Raw genomic sequence first — 18,353 nt, forward strand, 5'->3', positions numbered from 1 at the left:
GAGTGAGAGAGAAAGAGAAACAGATGGAGAGAGAGAATGAAAGAGTGAGAGGGAATCAGAGATGAGAGAGATGAATAGGTAGAGACAGTGAGTAATAAGCTGCACGTTCTGCTGGGTAATGTATGCTGTGTGTAGACGGGCGGGGTGTTTAAGGTGTGAGGAGGAGTGCAGTGTGTGTGTGTGTGTGTGTGTGTGTGTGTGTGTGTGTGTGTGTGTGTGTGCAGAGGGGCGGGGCTCTGATGTGTGAGGAGTGCAGTGTGTGGTCCTCAGTGTGTCACTCCACACGTGGCTTTGATCTAAAGCACCTAGATCTGTAAAGTCAGGTCAAACTCAGTGCTACAGTGTGTGTGTGTGTGTGTGTGTATGTGTGTGTGTGTGTGTGTGTGTGTGTGTGTGTGTGTACAAAATCATAGTTTATAAATGTTTGTAAACATTTCTATAAAGAGAAACAGTCTTGTTTACTCAATAAACAACAGCACAACATATTTAAACTCTGCTGCTATGTTTTGAGCCTCAGTTGACTCGGCGCTCCGTGTGAGCAGCATTAGAGTCAGAGATCATTAACAGCACAAGGGGTTTTCATACAGCACTAATACAGAGCTCAGTTGCTGTGAGGTGGTCAGTGTGTGTGTTTATCGAATTTTTTATGGCTTCAAATGTGGCTCAGCCAATCAGATTTCAGGACCAGAACTATCTGTTTTATACTACTATAAAAATATCTACAGTATCAGAACGCATGGACAGTAAAAGCTGCAGCTCAGTTGAGGAACCGTGTGTAGATCCCAGATCGCTCTGCCTGTTGAAGTGCTGCTCTACTTCACTCTGCAGAGCCGGAGGAACCTGCTGTAACCTGAAGCCGACTGTGTCTTAATTCAGGTTCTAAATGTTGAGGCTGAACAGAACAGAGTGATGATCCTCCCTCAGATCCAGGCGCAGTGAGCAGAACATGGTGTTGAAAGCAGTTTTCCGTCTGATAGGAATGCGGTTCTGAAATGAGACGCAGCTATAATAACAGCTCTAACGCTTCAGGCTGATGGATTTGGGCAGCGGTGATTTAGTTGGTCAGGATCTCTCGCTCTGTTTCTCTGATGAATTTCCTATTGAAGCGCTGTTAGAGATCTCAGGGGCCTCCAGCAGCAGCAGCGGCACTGAGCTCGTCTCATTTGTTCTCCAAATAACCCTCACTGCAGCTTTCATGCTGGAGCTCTCGCAGAACCAGGCACTGAAACTGCTGCAGAACTCAGAAACATTTCCCTGATTTGAGGACTGTAAGTGATTAAAGCCTGACTAATTAACTCATTATAATATTCAGGACTTTATTATACACTCATAAAACTGTGTTATAAAATGTTTTTAATGTAGCTACTGAACAATAAGCTGACATTTTAATAATGCTAACATTTTAAAGTTTTAAACTGCACTTATTATTCATTTACTATGATAAATTATTCAGTGTCCACTATGAATTATTCAGTATCTACTACAAATTATTCAGTATCCAGTTTGAATTGTTCAGTATCTGCTATTAATTATTCAGTGTCCACTATGAATTATTCAGTATCTACTACAAATTATTCAGTATCCAGTTTGAATTGTTCAGTATCTGCTATTAATTATTCAGTGTCCACTATGAATTATACAGTATCTACAATAAATTATTCAGTATCTGCTATGAATTATTCAGTATCTACTATGAATTATTCAGTATTCACTATGGATTATTCAGTATTCACTATGAATTATTCAGTGTCCACTATGGATTATTCAGTGTCCACTATGGATTATTCAGAATCTACTATGGATTATTCAGTATTCACTATGGATTATTCAGAATCTACTATGGATTATTCAATAAGTACTGAAATGAATGTATACAAACTGTCTTAAATACACTCAGAGTCCTTTATTAACCTACTTTACCGTCATAAATGTTGTGATGGTAAATGTAACTCTGCGGGTACTGAAGTTATTTTTCTCTAAATCTGTGTTTGTGGAGGGAATTTATTACTGTACCACTGAAATATGCTAAGCGTCTCCAAATGCTCCACCAGGCGAATATGGGAACTCTTAGCATCATGCAGAGTTTGTTTATCTGATTTAAAAGAAAAGTCTTCAGAGAGCAGGAATGTTCTCTGTCTCCACATTGGGATGCGCTGGCACTGCGGAGGCACAACAAATCAGACCAAACGCACACATGGGTTCAGTTTCATCTGAGCAGAGAGCCGCGGCGAGCTAACGCTAACGATCCACCACACTGGAGAGAACGACCTTAAACACACAGCAGAACCACAGACCTGCAGCATCCAGACGCACAAGGAAGGTGGTTCTTCAAGGGTTCTTTAGTAAAGACAAAAGTTCAATATAGAGCCATTAACACTAACAGAACCACTTGCATGCTTAAATGGTTCTTTAGCTGGTGAAATGGTTCTTCAAATTGATAGAGAATTTTTTGTAACTGTTCTACACAGCACCAAAACAACAGCAGAACCCTTTTTGATGCTATAATGAACCATGCAACATATACAATTTTCCACCAATCTGAAGAACCATTTCACCAGTTAAAGAACTATTTAAGCATGCAAGTGGTTCTTTTAGTGTTAATGGCCCTGTATAGAACCATAGCCTTTACTAAAGAACCCTTGAAGAACCATCTTTTTCAAATGTGTGGTGTTTACCACAAACACCCTCTTAAAGAGATACAAACTCGGATTCTGAGCTAAAATATCAGGTTTTCTCGCTGTTTAATGGACTTTTCTCCTTTAATTATCTGATTTCTCAGCACTGGCGTTTAATTATTTTGATATTAAAGAACGTGAAACAAAAAAAACAAACCAACCTGTACTTCCTGTGATGAACACATCAATAATAAACATTTTATATTAACGATTTTAATGAGATGAAGAAAACAATAAACTTTCTGAGTGAATCACCCAGCAGGTCAAACTGAGTTGAAGAGTTTTCAACATTAAACGCTTTAGATCATCAGAACACTCTTCAAAACAAAGGTTAACAGTGCAGTGTTAATGCAGTACAGCTTTAATGCAGGCTGTTCAGTGTGTTACTGTGAGTTTCTGCACTGTTCAGTGTTAATGCAGTGCAGTGTGAATGCTGTGCAGTATTAACACAGCACAATATTTATGCAGTGCAGTGTTAGTGTGGTGTTAGTGTTGTGTTAGTGCAGTGTGTTGTTATGGCAGTGCAGTGTTAGTGCAGTGTGGTGTCAGTGAAGTGTATTGTTAGTGCAGTGTGGTGTTAGTGCAGTGTATTGTTAGTGCAGTATGGTGTTAGTGCAGTATGGTGTTTGCGCAGTGTGGTGTCAGTGCAGTGCAGTGTCAGTGATCAGTGTGTGCGTAGCTCTCTGTGGTTTCCGCTCCTGTGTGTATAAAAGTGAGTGAGCAGTGCTGAGAGCTCAGTCTGAGGAGAGACTGCAGGAGAATGAAGAACAACAGAACAGACAAGAACACACACAGCACAGGTAAGAGAGAGAGAGGGAGACAGAGAGAGAGAGAGAGAGAGAGAGAGAGAGAGACAGAAAGACAGAGAGAGAGAGAGAGAAAGAGACAGAGAGAGAGAGACCAAAAGACAGACAGAGAGAGAGAGAGAGAGAGAGAGAGAGAGAGAGAGAGAGCGACTATGTTCAGAGTGAGTGAGTGAATAAGTGAGTGAGTGAGTGAATGAGAGTGTGAGAGAGTGAGTGAGTGAGTGAGTGAAGGAGAGTGTGAGAGAGTGAGTGAGTGAGTGAGTGAGTGAATAAGTGAGTGAGTGAGTGAGAGTGAGTGAGTGAGTGAGTGAGTGAGTGAGGGAGTGAGTGAGTGAGTGAGGGAGTGTTCACTGTGTTTAAGTTGCTGCTTGTGCTGAAAGTTGTTTGAAGAGATTTTTCAATGTTTAATTTTAATCAGATTTATTGGTGTTTGATTATTGTGTGCTGCTGGTTCAGTCCAGTAGAACGTGTCTTTAGAACCTGTGTGTGCTGCACTGCAGGCTGGTCAGTGTGTTACTGTAAATGACAGTAAGTTTATCTCACGTCTGAATTATTGATTAACGCCCGGAGTTTAAACAGTCAGTAAACAGATCAGCGTTAATCAATCAGTTCAGTTCAGCTGAGACTCTGATCCGTCAGGACGGTTACAGCAGCTCAGAGACTCAGCAGGTAAACCATCTGTATACGGAGTGAGGAGAACCCTCACTGCTCAGTGATGCGTCTGGACTGGTTTTACTCTTATTTTAGTAAAACTGAGGTCTGGAGACCCTCAGAGACCCGTCTGATCCAGAACCATTGACTGTACAGTTCTATATTGTTCATGCTTCTATACAGAACCACTGTCTTTACTAAAGAACCCTTGAAGAACCATCTTTTTAATAGTGTGGATGATAGCTGTGTGGATCTGTGGTGACAGATGATTGTACACTGCAAACATAATATTTTAGCAAGTAAAATGATCTTAAATCTACTCTAACTGAAATCTGTAATTTTGAGATTATTGTTGGAATATTATAAGAATATTTAACTTAACTCTAGATTTTTTACTTGTTTTGAATGATTTTATTAAGCGTAATGATCTCACTACATCAGCATACATTTAGTCTGTTTCAATCACATTTTTTTTAAATAATCCAAATTATCTGCCCACATGGTGAGATCAGTTTGCTTTATAAAATCACCCAAAACAACTGAAAATATCCAGAAATAAGTTGAATGTTCCTATAATATTCCCACAACGTCTCAGAATGAAAAGTATTATACATTTCTACAGTCGATTTAAGATAATTTCACTTACCAAAATACCATTTTTGCAGTGAAAATGCCTGAACCTTATTGATGCAGCTGTAAAATTGGAATATTTAACATTTTCAAATCATATATTGGTATTATTTGTGAAGGGAGCATCACTAAAACAGTTTTAATGAGGTTTTAAATGTCAAAGCTAATCTTGATTTCTACACATCACGTCACATAAACGCCCAGAGAAAAATACACTGTAAAACAAGTGAAATGATATTTATTCTTGTCTTTTTTGATTTGGTTCTAGCAATATAATTTATAATAATATATATATTTTTATTCTAGACATTTTTGCTTGTTTTAAGCTATTTTATTATGTAAAATTATCTCACTGCCTTTTCTACACTGTACAAAATAACTAGATAAATACTTCATTTAGTAAAAAGCAAGTTAAATAGATTTATTCAACTTAAATAAATGCACTGAATAAAATATTTTTCATTCAAATTATTTATTTCAGTTGAATAAAACTCTTTTAATTACTTGCTACCACAAGTCATTTTTTGTACAGTGTGTGAAATATGACTGAAACAGACTCGCTTCATGTTCACCGTCACGGCTGACGACTGACTGACTGACCCAGTTTTTCAGTTTGCTGCTGTTTGTCCGTCACTGTGCTGGGTAAACTACACACTGCAAAACAGAGGAGATAAAATACAAGAAACAAACTAAACTTTGCGGAGAAAATGAATGAATTCTAGTGAAATCATCAGTCAGTGCAGCAGAATCATTTTACTGAACAAGAAATCTTAAAATGAGTTCCAGTGTAGAGATAAGCAGCTCTGATAAAGTTCAGAGGTGAGAAATCAGTAGAAAATTCTGTTCTTAGATCAGATTATCATACTTGCTACAGCTCAGTGAGACAGAGGAGGAAAATCAGTCAGTAATTTAGTGTGAATGACTGAACTCTAGTGGAGGAAGATTCAGCTGTGACTCAAACAAGCTGTCTTGTGCTGAAACAGGACTAAACCCATATTTAATCTAAAACTAGTCCTTAATCCCACAGAGGCAAAGAGATAGAAACAGAATGAGAGAGAGACAGACAGACAGACACATACAGAGAGAGAGAGAGAGAGAGAGAGAGAGAGAGAGAGAGAGAGAGAGAGACAGAGAGAAAGAGACAGACAGACAGAGAGAGAGACAGACAGACAGAGAGACGGTACAGACTGGTTCTCTGTCTAATGTCGCTTATTTTACCAGTAAATTACTCAGTTTTAAGACTTCCTGACTGAGTTATAAAAGACAAATTCATGATCAGTTTAAGAAAAAACCATAAACTCAAAGATAGAAACTAAAAAATGAGCTTGAAACAAAAGTATCTGCTGATGTAGTGAGATAACTTTACTTGACAAAATGACTTACAAATAAGAAAACAAAAACAATCATAATATTTCTACAACCATCTCAAAATTGGAAATGTTAGATAAACGCTTAAAACACTGCGCAGCTCAGCTGTCTGACTGTGACTCGGTTATGTTGTCTTCACTGGGTTTAAGTTGTGTCTGTTCTGATCAGACAGCTTCAGTGAAGGTTCTGCAGAGCTGGGTGGGTTTATGTGAACATTCTCATGGATGTGTACACAGTGCTGTTACTGTATTGTAGTGTAGGATTAGGATTAGGATTAGGGTTAGGGTTAGGGAGGGTGATGTCTGCGGCTGTAAGATATAGACTGGTGTCAAGATTTTGTGGATATGTGATGAAAGTCGAGTTGAGTAATTGTCATAAATTAAACCACAGGAGAAGGGAATGTTTCGCAACGGGCGGCTTTACAAATCTGTGACAAAGCCAAACGCCACAACTTAATTAAACAAGATGTCCTCTTTCCCACAAGCCCCAGATCGCATTGCCAGCCTTCAGGTAACTGAATATACCAACCCTGGAATTTTACAAATGTGTATCCGACTTAGGCGCACTGTAGGTGGCTTTGCAGAGATGCTGACCTGCAGTGGAGCAGAGAAATTTAGAGCATCGTAACTTGGTGACAATAAGTGTAACTGACTTCAAACTGTACAGGATTACAGGGCTTTGTGCTCCCTCTCCAACCACACACCACTGTTTATTGTAGTCTTCGCGAAACCAGAGATAACGAGGATCAGTCCCTGTAGATCAGCAGAGAAATGGTTGAACAAAGCCAAACTCCACAGGTCAGTAGAATGTGGCATGATGTGTCCTTTCCCACAAACCCCGGACTGCATTGCTAGCCTTTAAGAGACCGGAGATACAGACCCCTGAATAATTGTGGGACACTAGAAAAACACATCCCAACAGAGAGCTCTGGCCTTTTTCGCTTTTGTCCAATGAAAGCTTCTGTTTTTGAGTTAAAAAGTTTGGGGTTTCCTTATTGGAGACCAGAGTAATGTCCCCACAAAGATATAAACACACGCTCTGCAGTGCAGACCCAGATGTAATTGGTTCTGTGTGTAGAACACCAGGCTGGATCTGCTGAGCAGCAAACGCTGCCAGTCCGTTTAACTGGGTTTCTACCTCAGCAGTAAATGTGCTGCTATTATGACGAGTTTATGAGGCGCCGAGCAAAATTAAGTGTTCAGGTCTGAAAACATTTCAAAACAGCAAGTTTTTCACAGCATCACAAAAAGGCCAGCAGTGTTCGACATCAGTGATTTAATCCTCCTCATTCACCGCTCTGACACACGGTCAGCCTGAGCTTTTCTGTCCGCTCTGGACTTTCAGCTGAACCGGGCCAAACCATGAAGGGAATAATTGAATTTCCATTGGCTGGGATAAAGTTTTAGTGTTTACCAGCACATTTAACGAGGTAACAATGGTTTCAGTTGTATAAGCAAAACATCTTTTGTGCATTTTGAATTCTGAGCTTGAGACTGGATTGAGTTGTAAACAGGGTGGATCAAGTCATATATTGGTAGGATTGAGCTGTACAGGGTGGATTGTGTTGTGTACAGATTGGGCAGACTGGTAATGTAAGAGTGAATGTTACTGATGACCAGATTCTAATCTCTGTTTCATGTTGTAGATGTTGTGAGGATGAAGAGGAGGAAGGCTCTGCAGCTGGTTTCGGGCATGCTCAGTCTGTCCCTGCTCATCGTTGCTCTGGGTATCTACACCAGCACTCGCACCGAGAGCCTGAGCATCACCGGATACGCTTCAGGAGCTATCGTAAGTAATAACTTCATCATAAAATGATAACAACCACCATCATCATTATCATCATCACCATCACCATAATCACTGCCAGCTTAAATATGATTATCACCATCATCTTCATCACCACCATCAATATTATCAACACTATCAACACTACCATCAGCATTATCATCACTATAATGATCATTACCATCATTAACAACACCATCATTTTTCGGATCGTTACCATAATCATTACCCCCATCACCTTCAACACATTACCTTTACCATCATCATTACTGTCTGTCATCACCTTCACCATTATCTTGGTCATCATAACCATCATGTTATCACTATAATCATAATCACCATTATCTTCATCACTATCACATTATCACTATCACAACCATCACATTATCAGCATCACCATTATAATTACTATTATTTCTATCACCATCACAATCACCATCATCACCACTATAATGATCATTACCATTACGATCATTAACATCATCATCGTCTTTCACATCATTACCATAATCATTACCCTATCACCTTCAACACATTATCATTAAATCCATACCATTATCGCTGTTTACTTTGTCATTACCACCATCACAGTCATCACCATCACCATTATCTTGGTCATCATAACCATCATGTTATCACCATAATCATAATCACCATTATCTTTATCACTATCACATTGTAATCACTATCACAACCATCACATTATCAGCATCACCATCATAATTACCATTCTTTATCATCACTATCACATTACCTTTGTTATCACTATCATAATTAGTTATCTTCAACACCATCACCATCACAATCATTACAACCATCATGTTATCAGCATCACCATCTTAATCACCATTATTTTTATCATCATCACAGACATCATGATCATTTTTATCACATTATAACTATCATCATAACTATCATCACAACCATTATCATCATCATAATCACTATTGTCATCACCATCACGATGTTATCACTGTACTCATAAACATTATCACTACCATCACATTATCAGCATCACCGTAATCATATCACCATTGTCTTTTTCATCCCCATCAGTCATTGTAATAATCATCACCATTATCTTTGTCATCACCATTGCATTTATCACCACATTATCACTATCATAACCACAACCATCATCACAACCACATTATCAGCATCACTATCATTATAATTATCATTATTTTTATCACCATCACGGTCATCACAATCATCATTACCATTATCTTCATTGTTATCACTATCATAATCATCACATAATCACTATAATCAAAATCCCCATTATCTTTATCAGTATCACATTGTCATCACTATCACAACCATCACATCAATAGCATCACCATCATAATCACCATTCTATATCATTGCAGTCACATTACCTTTTCACCTTCATAACGACATTATCATCAACATCATCACATTTTTATCACTGTAATCATAACCATCATTATCACGACAGCCATCATGTTGTCGTCTTCATCATAATCACCATTATCTTCATCACTGCCATCACAGACATCATAATATTGATTACCATTATGTTGATCATTATGGTGCCTATGATTTTTATCACCATCACAGTCATCATCATCACCATTATTTTTATCACTATAACACTTATCACTGTTATAACTACAATCATCATCACAGATATCACGTTATCACCATCAACATCATCATAGGTACCATTATCTTCATCACCATCATCACTTCCTCACAGACACTGCAGTTTAAGGGGTTAATATGACTATGAATATGTTTCTGATGTATTTAAATATTGCGCTGTGTGATTTGACTCGCAGGTTTTACGGTAAACCCACTGAAGATGAAAGTTCAGGACTGTTTTCATTACTGCTTCATCTACATCACTCAAACTGCGTTCCATTTAATGTCAGAGCAGTACTTGGGTGTGTTTGTGTGTGTGTGTGTATATATTTTTAAATAGTGTATATATATGTATGTGTGTGTGTGTGTGTGTGTATATATGTGCATATATATGTGTTTGTGTATATATGTGTGTATATATATGTTTGTGTATATATGTGTGTGTGTGTGTGTGTGTGTACATATGTATGTGTGTGTCGGGGGGTGAGAGGGCGGGGGTACGTTAATGAGAGATGACTTTTGTGGGAGTGTTAAGCTCAGAAGTTCTGGCTGTACATTATTCATTCAAAACCACAAACCATTATAGAATCCGGCTGGAGCTCTGCTTCAGTGTAATGGTGACTCTGCTGACCATCTGTAAGTCTGCATCTACAGAACCACCCTGAAAAAACAGAACCCTTTCAACTTAATGTTGTTCTGCCACATAATTCCTCTCACACAGAGCAGAGTCTGCATGTACAGGATGCTTCTGCAATTAGTGTCACCATGTATTGGGTTTGTAGGTTATTAGTTCTCATGGAGACAAGAAGAAATTTATACTTTATACTATAAAAAGTCTCCGGTGAATTTGTCCGCAGACGCTGATCATCCAGAAGAAAATACAATATGGCATATGAATGTGTTTGATTTGCACACAATCTTCCTGAAATTAATGTGACAAAATGTTTTTAAAACATTTCAAAACATGTCAAATAATGTTAATCTGATGAGCATCAATATTAGTAATAACTGATGTTTCTGCTGAAATGAACTCAGTGACTGAGTTTCAGTGCGTACGTTAAGTACGTCGTCTATTAAGCTTTAAAGGGGTTTAAATATTTTCAGTCTGTTCGTCATTTTCTCAGATGCATTATTTATGATTTTAAAGATTCAGAATGATCATGTTGACAGCTTTATACATCAAATCAGCTGTGTAGTGGCACATTTCAGGGTAAGTATTCTAAAAGTAGCCCCCCTCTCAGCCTACTCTCAGCCCCCCCAGCGGGCCTCATATTCAGAGCCTCAGAAAATGTCGTCTTTACTCTGACATTTGAGAAAAATTTCGACCCACTCAGAGACGTCATATCAGACTATCATAATTTCATCCTCGGGCTTGTTCTTTATGCAGAATCATGCTGGAGGTTTGTCTCTTAGCCTGCGAGCCAAGTCAGTTACAGAGTGTTCGCCAGAAAGTGTTTCTGCTGGAGCTCAAAGCTGTAAATCACACAGATCCGTTTCCTCTGCTGGAGTATTGAGACGTTCAGCTACAGAGAAGAACATGAGAATCGCTTAACCACAGTCGAGCTGGGAAATCAGTACAGAAGCGCTAAAAAGACCCGATAGGACCAGCAATGAGGAGTAAAACACCTCCCCCCAAACACACACACACACACGCTGAGCCTCATATTCAGAGCCTCAGAAAATGATTTAGAGGTGGAGTAAAAGTCACTGCCTAGTCTTTTCCTTGATATTATATGATAAGTTGTGATTAATATGACCAGAGACAGGAAATAACCCAAAAATACTAAATATAAAATAATATTTATTTTATATATCTAGAATTCTTCATGTTAAACCCCTCATGTGCTGAACCCAATATTAAAACTGTAACCCTACAACTATAACCCTAAACTGCTAACCGAACACTAAAGCCCTAACCCTTTAAACTTAATCCCCTAAAATGCTAACTCATCCCTAAAGGTCATCCCTAAAGCCCTGACCCTGAAACCCTAAAACCCTAAAGTGTTAACCCAACTGTAAACTCCTAATCTATTAACCCCTAAAATGCTATCCCAACCCTAAAACCTTAGCCCTAAAACCCTAAACTGGAAATCCATCCCTCAAACCCTGGCCCTAAAACCCTAAACCCTAATGTACAAATCCAGCCCTAAAATTCTACCCTTAAAATCCATAACAGTAAAACTCTAATTCTAAATCCCTGAACTTTGGTCCTAAAATCTCTAATCTCAAAAATAAATTCTACAATTCAAATCCAACCCTAAAAGCCTAATGCTAAATCCCTAAAAATAGCCAAGAACCGTAAAACCCTAAAAACCCTAAACCCTAAAACCCTAACCACTGAAAACCTTAAACCCCAAAATCTTCACCCTAAAACCCTAAAACACTAAATCTTAAATCCTAACCCATAACCTTAACCCTAAACCCCTGAGCTCTAACACTTAACCCTAAAACTCAAAGCTTAAAAATCCTAAACCCTAAAATCTTAAGCCTAAAACTACTAAACCTTAAAAAGTCTTAACATTAAACCCCCTAAACCCTAAAACCTTACCCCTAAAAACACTAAACCCTAAAATTTTAACCCTAAAACCATTAAACCCTAAAAGCCCTAAACCCTAAAACCCTAACCACTGAAACCCTTAAACCCCAAAATCTTCACCCTAAAACCACTAAATCTTAAATCCTAACCCATAAACTTAACCCTAAACCCCTGAGCTCTAACACTTAACCCTAAAACTCAAAGCCTAAAAACCCTAAACCCTAAAATCTTAACCCTAAAACTCAAACTAAACCCTAAAATCTTAAGCCTAAAACCACTAAACGTTAAAAAGTCTTAACATTAAACCCCCCAAACCCTAAAACCTTAGCCCTAAAAACACTAAACCCTAAAATTTTAACGCTAAAACCACTAAACCCTAAAAGCCTTAAACCTAGAACCCTATGCCGTAAAACCTCAACCCTAAAAACACTAAACCCTATAACCCTAACCCCCTTAAGTTCTAAAACCCTAAACCCTAACTCCGGCTCTGGCAGATGCAGCTGAAGCAGGAGGATATTTCATAACCCAAACCATAAACATCTGCAGGTTCTGCTGAGAAATGAGAGTAAATAAAGCAGCAGAGTTCAGAGAATCAGTGGAGCTGCTGAGGTTCCTCTGAGTTCTGCGCTGCTCAGTGAAGATGAGGGTCTCTGCTGAAGCTGTGACTGTCATACATCATTCAGATGAAGAGAAGCAGAGAGTGTTTATATTCTCGTCAGAGTGGTCAGAGCGGTCAGAGTGGTCAGAGCGGTCAGCGTGGAGCTGCTTTGTAACATGTTTGTTTTGCCTGTTTGTTGTTTGCAGCTGGCGTTCGGCTCCTTCTTGGGCATGCTGGGACTGTGCTTGGAGGAAAACCGTAAACAGCTGGTAAACGCAGTCCTGTTGCTTCGTCTCTCTTCACGCTTGTCTTCTGGCTTTGCTCTCTGTTCTCGATTCCTTCTTCATAAGAACCTGATCTGCATTTCATTTCTTGCTCTGTGGCGTCAGATTTCAGGACTGAATGGCCTGTTTTTCTCCTTTTATCTGCTTTTCTCTACTTATTCACCACATATGGTCCACCGTATGTCCAGCTCTGCACACACAGTCTCAGAGTTACGGTCATGCAGGTCAGGGCTGGTGGACACTTTATGGGTCACAGCTTTTCTTACAACTCCATTCAAGTTCAAACGGCTCTGTTTAGAAAGGAAATTTGCTGAAGTCACTGCAGCGTTTAAAACTAGAGATGATTAATTAGTTCAGCCGTCTGAGTGTTAGTGTTCTCCTCAGAGCGTGTTGAGCTCCAATGATGTGGCGTCAGCAGCAGTTCAAAGGATGTGGTAGAGCTCCATGTGCTGCCTTTACCCTCCCAGCTTGGTAGTGTGAAAAAAGATGGTTCTTCAAGGGTTCTTTAGCAAGGAAAATGGTTCTATATAGAACCATGAACAACAAAAGAACACTTTGCATGATTAAAGGATTCTTCACATCATGAAAGTGATCGAGAAAGATTGATGGAGAATGTGCATGAATGTACTGTAGATGGTTCTGTATAGCACCTTTTTGAAAAGGGTTCTATATAGCACCCAAAAGGGTTCTTCTATTGTTACAAGCTTGACATCATAACAATAGAACAACCCTTTTGGGTGCTAAATAGGTTCTATATAGAACCATCTACAGCACGCTCTCCATCAGTCTGAAGGACCCGTTTATGATGCAAAAGACCCTTTTGTTCATGCAAAGGGTTCTTTCTGTGTTCATGGTTCTATACAGAACCTTTCTGAAAAGGGTTCTATATAGCACCCAAAAGGGTTCTTCTACTGTTACATGCTTCATATTGTAACAATAGAAGAACCCTGTTAGGTGGCATATAGAACCATATTCAAAAAAGTTGTATATAGAATCATCTACAGCACATTCTTAATCAGTCTCAGCATTCCAAATTATCGGTCCTGTCTGGGAATTGTGGTCATTTCAACTGCCAATTCAGCGTTTACCTAGTTCATGTGTAGATTTTCAGTTACGGTATCGACCCAGAAAATCAGTATCAGATCATCTCGTAAATGAAAGAATTATGATTTGACTAGGAGAACGTCTGAAGGTGGTATAGAAAGTTGAAAGACTGGGTTGAGGGCTGTTCTGGATTGATTCCACGTCTCTAAAGCTAAAGAGGTTTGAAGTGTTTCCAGTTCTGACCCCTCACTGCTTCACAGCAGGACCTTCATGTCTGGACAGATCTGTCTAACTCTTAAAGGTGACCTGGTCACTGTATTCACTCAGACTGTAGATCAGACAGTGTTTGATCGTTCTGTTGTCGGTGCTCTTCCAGCTCCCAGGCCTGTTTTCTCTCCTCCTCGTTGGAGCGCACTGCGTGAAACAGGGTTCTAAACGCATAAACTCTTTTACAAGTTTGGCTTAAACTGCTGTCAGTCATTCCAGCTAAAAATGCTAATGCTAACATTTTAAAAATCAGCGTCTGGAAAACATCAACAACCTGCGGCTCAGAGCTGATTTAAGGTGTGACAGAAACGGGTGGAAGAAACCTGCTGAACTGTTTAGACCACAGAACAGAGGAGTAGACAAGAATCTAGTACTTTGTTTAGAGAACAGGGTTCTACATGAGCAGAACTCAGACTACAGGTTGAGATCATATTAATGATTAGAGAGAGAGAGTTCACAGTGGTGCTCGCTCTCCCGTCTCTCTCAGCTTTGTGCTGTGGTGCTTTAGGGAAGTTCAGCCTTTTTTGATTGTATCTTAATTTTTTCACAGTTAAATTTTATAAGAGAAGATCTTCACTTTCAGCCTCAGACACAGTTCCTGCTGATGAAGTCCCGCTGTGGTTCTATAGGAATGATTTCTGACTGAAACGAGTGGAGAAACTGTGGAAGGTGCAGAGCGTCTGTGAGCAGAGAGCAGATATTTTATGATTTGGATTTGATGAATAGTTATTGTTCAGTCTTGTTTTGCAGAAAGTAAATACTCTTTTGCTGTTTTGTTTTTTTTTTGAAGTCAAAAACACAAAAAGTCTCTGAATGTAATTAATTATGTAACAAACTAATTAATTGTGTAATCATGTTTAAATAGTGCAGCTATGTCAGTAGTAGCTGTAACTGTAAGTGTTAGGCTGTCTGCTGCAGCGCTGTGACACAGGAAGGTGTTTTAGGTTGGGGCTGAAATTTTAAGCGGCGCGTGTGACGTGACTGATGACATCAGTTTCCTTTTTTCGTTTCATTAAAATTTTTTTGCAAATTTACATCAAACAGAACGTGTCATTCAGTGCTATATTGAGGCGAGAGAGGACAGTATGTATACATAACCAACCCATGATGCACGTCCTCGCTCTGCTCTCTTGTTCTGGATAATTGTTACGCAAATGAACTGAGCAACGACCAATCAGATTGTTGAAATATAGTGCAGTAACCGATTGGGTCGCCAGCAGCCCCACATTGAGATTTAAAACTGGAGCACTCACAGGATGAATTTTTGGATAGACCTGTGAAAAAATAGGGGCAACATGGTAGAAAAGATTTCTACACATGCTAATGTTCTGCAAAGTAATAGCTCCAGACCCAGACTACAGCCATAACATACAGCCATCATCCCAAAACAGCAGCAATCAGCCAGAATGCTGGATTCACATAAACAGTCAACACTGCAGCACTTTCACTATAAAGTGTGCGACAGGCACGACTCCTGCACAGTGAAGACAACAGAGTTTAAATCTGAGATGCACAAAGATGAGAAAACAACACAGCAAACTTAACCCCTTAAATGGCCACAGCCCAAAGCTTTATTACACACTTCTATAACTCAAGAATAGCTCAGCCAGTTTGCACTGAAGTCCCTGTAGTTACTGAATAATAAGCCTTGGTATTTAATAAGCCGGAGATTTTAAGGGGTGAGACACCTAAATCGAATCACTCTAGACTGGAAATATGAAAAATGTCTATTGACTATGTATGACTAGATGTACTGAGGTAGATGTTTACTTTTATTGTTTAGTCTATTTGATGGTCCATTTCAGCTTTTGTAGTAAAGTAACACTGTAAATTCACTGACGGCATCTTTAAATTGTTTCTGGCTCTGATCTATCAGGGATGAGTTCTCACTTTCACAGATCTCATTGGTGCATTTTTTTTCTCAGCCGGAGCTTCAGATTCAAACACTGGCACACTGATAAAAACCGAAGGCTTGAGGCAGTGGCAGATGGCAACGGTTGCTAAGTAGTGATCAGAGAAACTAAGGGAGAGTTTTTAATCAGTAGACTGGAATATTCACAGAGAGTGTAATGAATTAGTCTATAACAGAGACGTTAACTGTACATAGCCACAGTTTATTAAACTACTATTTCGTTTTTGTTTTCTCACTCGATCCTTCATTCATTTTCACTTTGATTTGTGTTTGTATATCCTTCCTCTTTTATCATTGTTTGTATCTGTATGTGTCTCAGTTAGTACGTGTTCTCCCTCCAGGGGGCGACCACTACTGATTTATAAGCTATATATCACACCCCTAAAAACAATGGTTCTTCAAGGTTTCTTTAGTAAAGAAAATGGTTCTTTATAGAACCACGAACACTCAAAGAACCCTTACTATTATTAAATGGTTCTTTGCATGGTGATATGGTTCTTCAGACTGATAGAGAACTTGTTGTATATGGTTCCATATGGCACCAAAAAGGGTTCTTCTACTGTGACAGATTTGAAATCGTAACTACAGCAGAACGCTTTTTGATGCCATATAGAACCATATACAACGGAAAACAATTCTCCATTAATCTGAAGACCGATTTCACCATGCAGAGAACCATTTAATCATACAAATGGTTCTTTGAGAGTTCATGGTTCTATATAGAAGCAGTCTTTACTAAAGAACCCTTAAACAATCTTTTTTAAGAGTGTGGCACTAATAAAATCTTTTTGGTCCTCCTGGGTTAAAAAGAGCGCCCCCTGTTGTTCTGGTCATGACGGCAGTATGTCAGCCGCTCTGGCGTTGCGTTTTAGATGGACGATGGGGACGAGCACGTGGGCAGGACGGCGGTGTTTAATAACGCTCTGCGCTGTCCTTACATAACGAGTGATTGTGCTTAAGTGTTATGAGGTTTGGTAGTTCAGTGTCTCTGAAGATCTCAGTGGTAGTTTGAAGTCGTGATCAGTCAAACTGCCAAACCACACGGTAACGCAGCCCATCAGAGCGAAGACACGACAACAGATCCTGACCAGCAGAGCTTCATGATGGTCTGACCAGCGGAGCTTTTAGAAAATCAAACCTTTCCAGCTGTCTTGAGTTACGCTGACAGATGTTTAGAATGTTTTTCTTCTCGTATAAAGTTACGATTTCGGGGATGTGAGAGATGTTAAGTTAGAGGAAGGAGGATGTTTTGGAAGATCAGATCCCAGATCTACATTCCTGCGGTTCAGAGGTGACCACGTCAGATTAGAGGAGAACCAGAGCTTCATATCTTACACATACAAAGTTCTGCTTCTCCACTCATGTGAAGTGGAAAAATGAAGGAAAATATATGGACGTGTATTTTTATATATTTGAAATCCATTTGAAATTCACTGCAGTCGATGCCGAAATACAATCCAGACACTAAAATGTATTTCAGAATATTTTGCCATATTAACTAAATATATTTGAAAATGCATTTATTTGAAACTGTATGGGGAAATATTACACACAGAAATGTACTGTACAAAAATAACTGTGTGTAAATGTTTTTATCAAATCCATCTGAAAATGTATGAAAATCTCCAGAATCCTGTCTGATGCTCTTCACTGTCTGATACCTTTAGAAATGAATTTGTGTTCCAGTATCTTCATTTTAAATCTGATCAAATGATCCTTTAACAGACAGAAGCGAGTGTTGTGGGTATTGATACTCTGTGAAAATGCAGTTATGATCTGATATCTTGTTTATGTGAAATACATTGTGTGTGAGAGTCTGACTGCAGACGTACATGGTTAATGTAAAGTACAGTGCAGATCACAGAAGAACGTTTAGTTACATCTGGAACCTTCATTACACTCAACTCAACACAGATAATAACTAATACTGATGAACACATAATAAGAAGGTAACTGCAGGTTGGTGTAAGAAGGTTCTAATGTTAATCTGTTATGAATATCTACACGGATTAAGGAACGCTATAACTTACTGAGCTACAAAGCTTTAACCATCACTGTAAATAAATAACTACTACATAAAGTTAAGATCCTGAATAGACTATTAAATGAAATGAGCTTAATATAAAACCAGAGGAAAAACAATCACATCAACAGGTTCTCTGTGCCTCATTAACCACACGGCCATATCTACA

At 39.0% G+C, this 18,353-nt stretch overlaps 1 protein-coding gene across 4 annotated transcripts in view; it reads left to right on the plus strand.

Annotated features, from left to right (window-relative positions):
- The first annotated feature begins 3,332 nt into the window (after nt 1–3,332).
- Nucleotides 3,333–18,353, plus strand: part of LOC118818215 (transmembrane protein 255B) — a 51,277-nt gene continuing 36,256 nt past the window's right edge. For 2 of the 4 annotated variants that reach the window (XM_036585415.1, XM_036585412.1), the window contains exons 1-3: nt 3,343–3,475; nt 7,776–7,918; nt 12,861–12,923. In XM_036585415.1, coding sequence (XP_036441308.1) covers nt 3,436–3,475; nt 7,776–7,918; nt 12,861–12,923 — 246 coding nt within the window. In that variant the 5' untranslated portion in view covers nt 3,343–3,435. Of the gene's footprint in view, nt 3,476–7,775; nt 7,919–12,860; nt 12,924–18,353 lie in introns of all 4 variants that reach the window. The other 2 variants (XM_036585413.1, XM_036585414.1) reach the window with 2 other exon arrangements.

The sequence above is a fragment of the Colossoma macropomum genome, unplaced genomic scaffold (assembly GCF_904425465.1).
Source record: "Colossoma macropomum unplaced genomic scaffold, Colossoma_macropomum, whole genome shotgun sequence".
Lineage (NCBI taxonomy): Eukaryota > Metazoa > Chordata > Actinopteri > Characiformes > Serrasalmidae > Colossoma > Colossoma macropomum.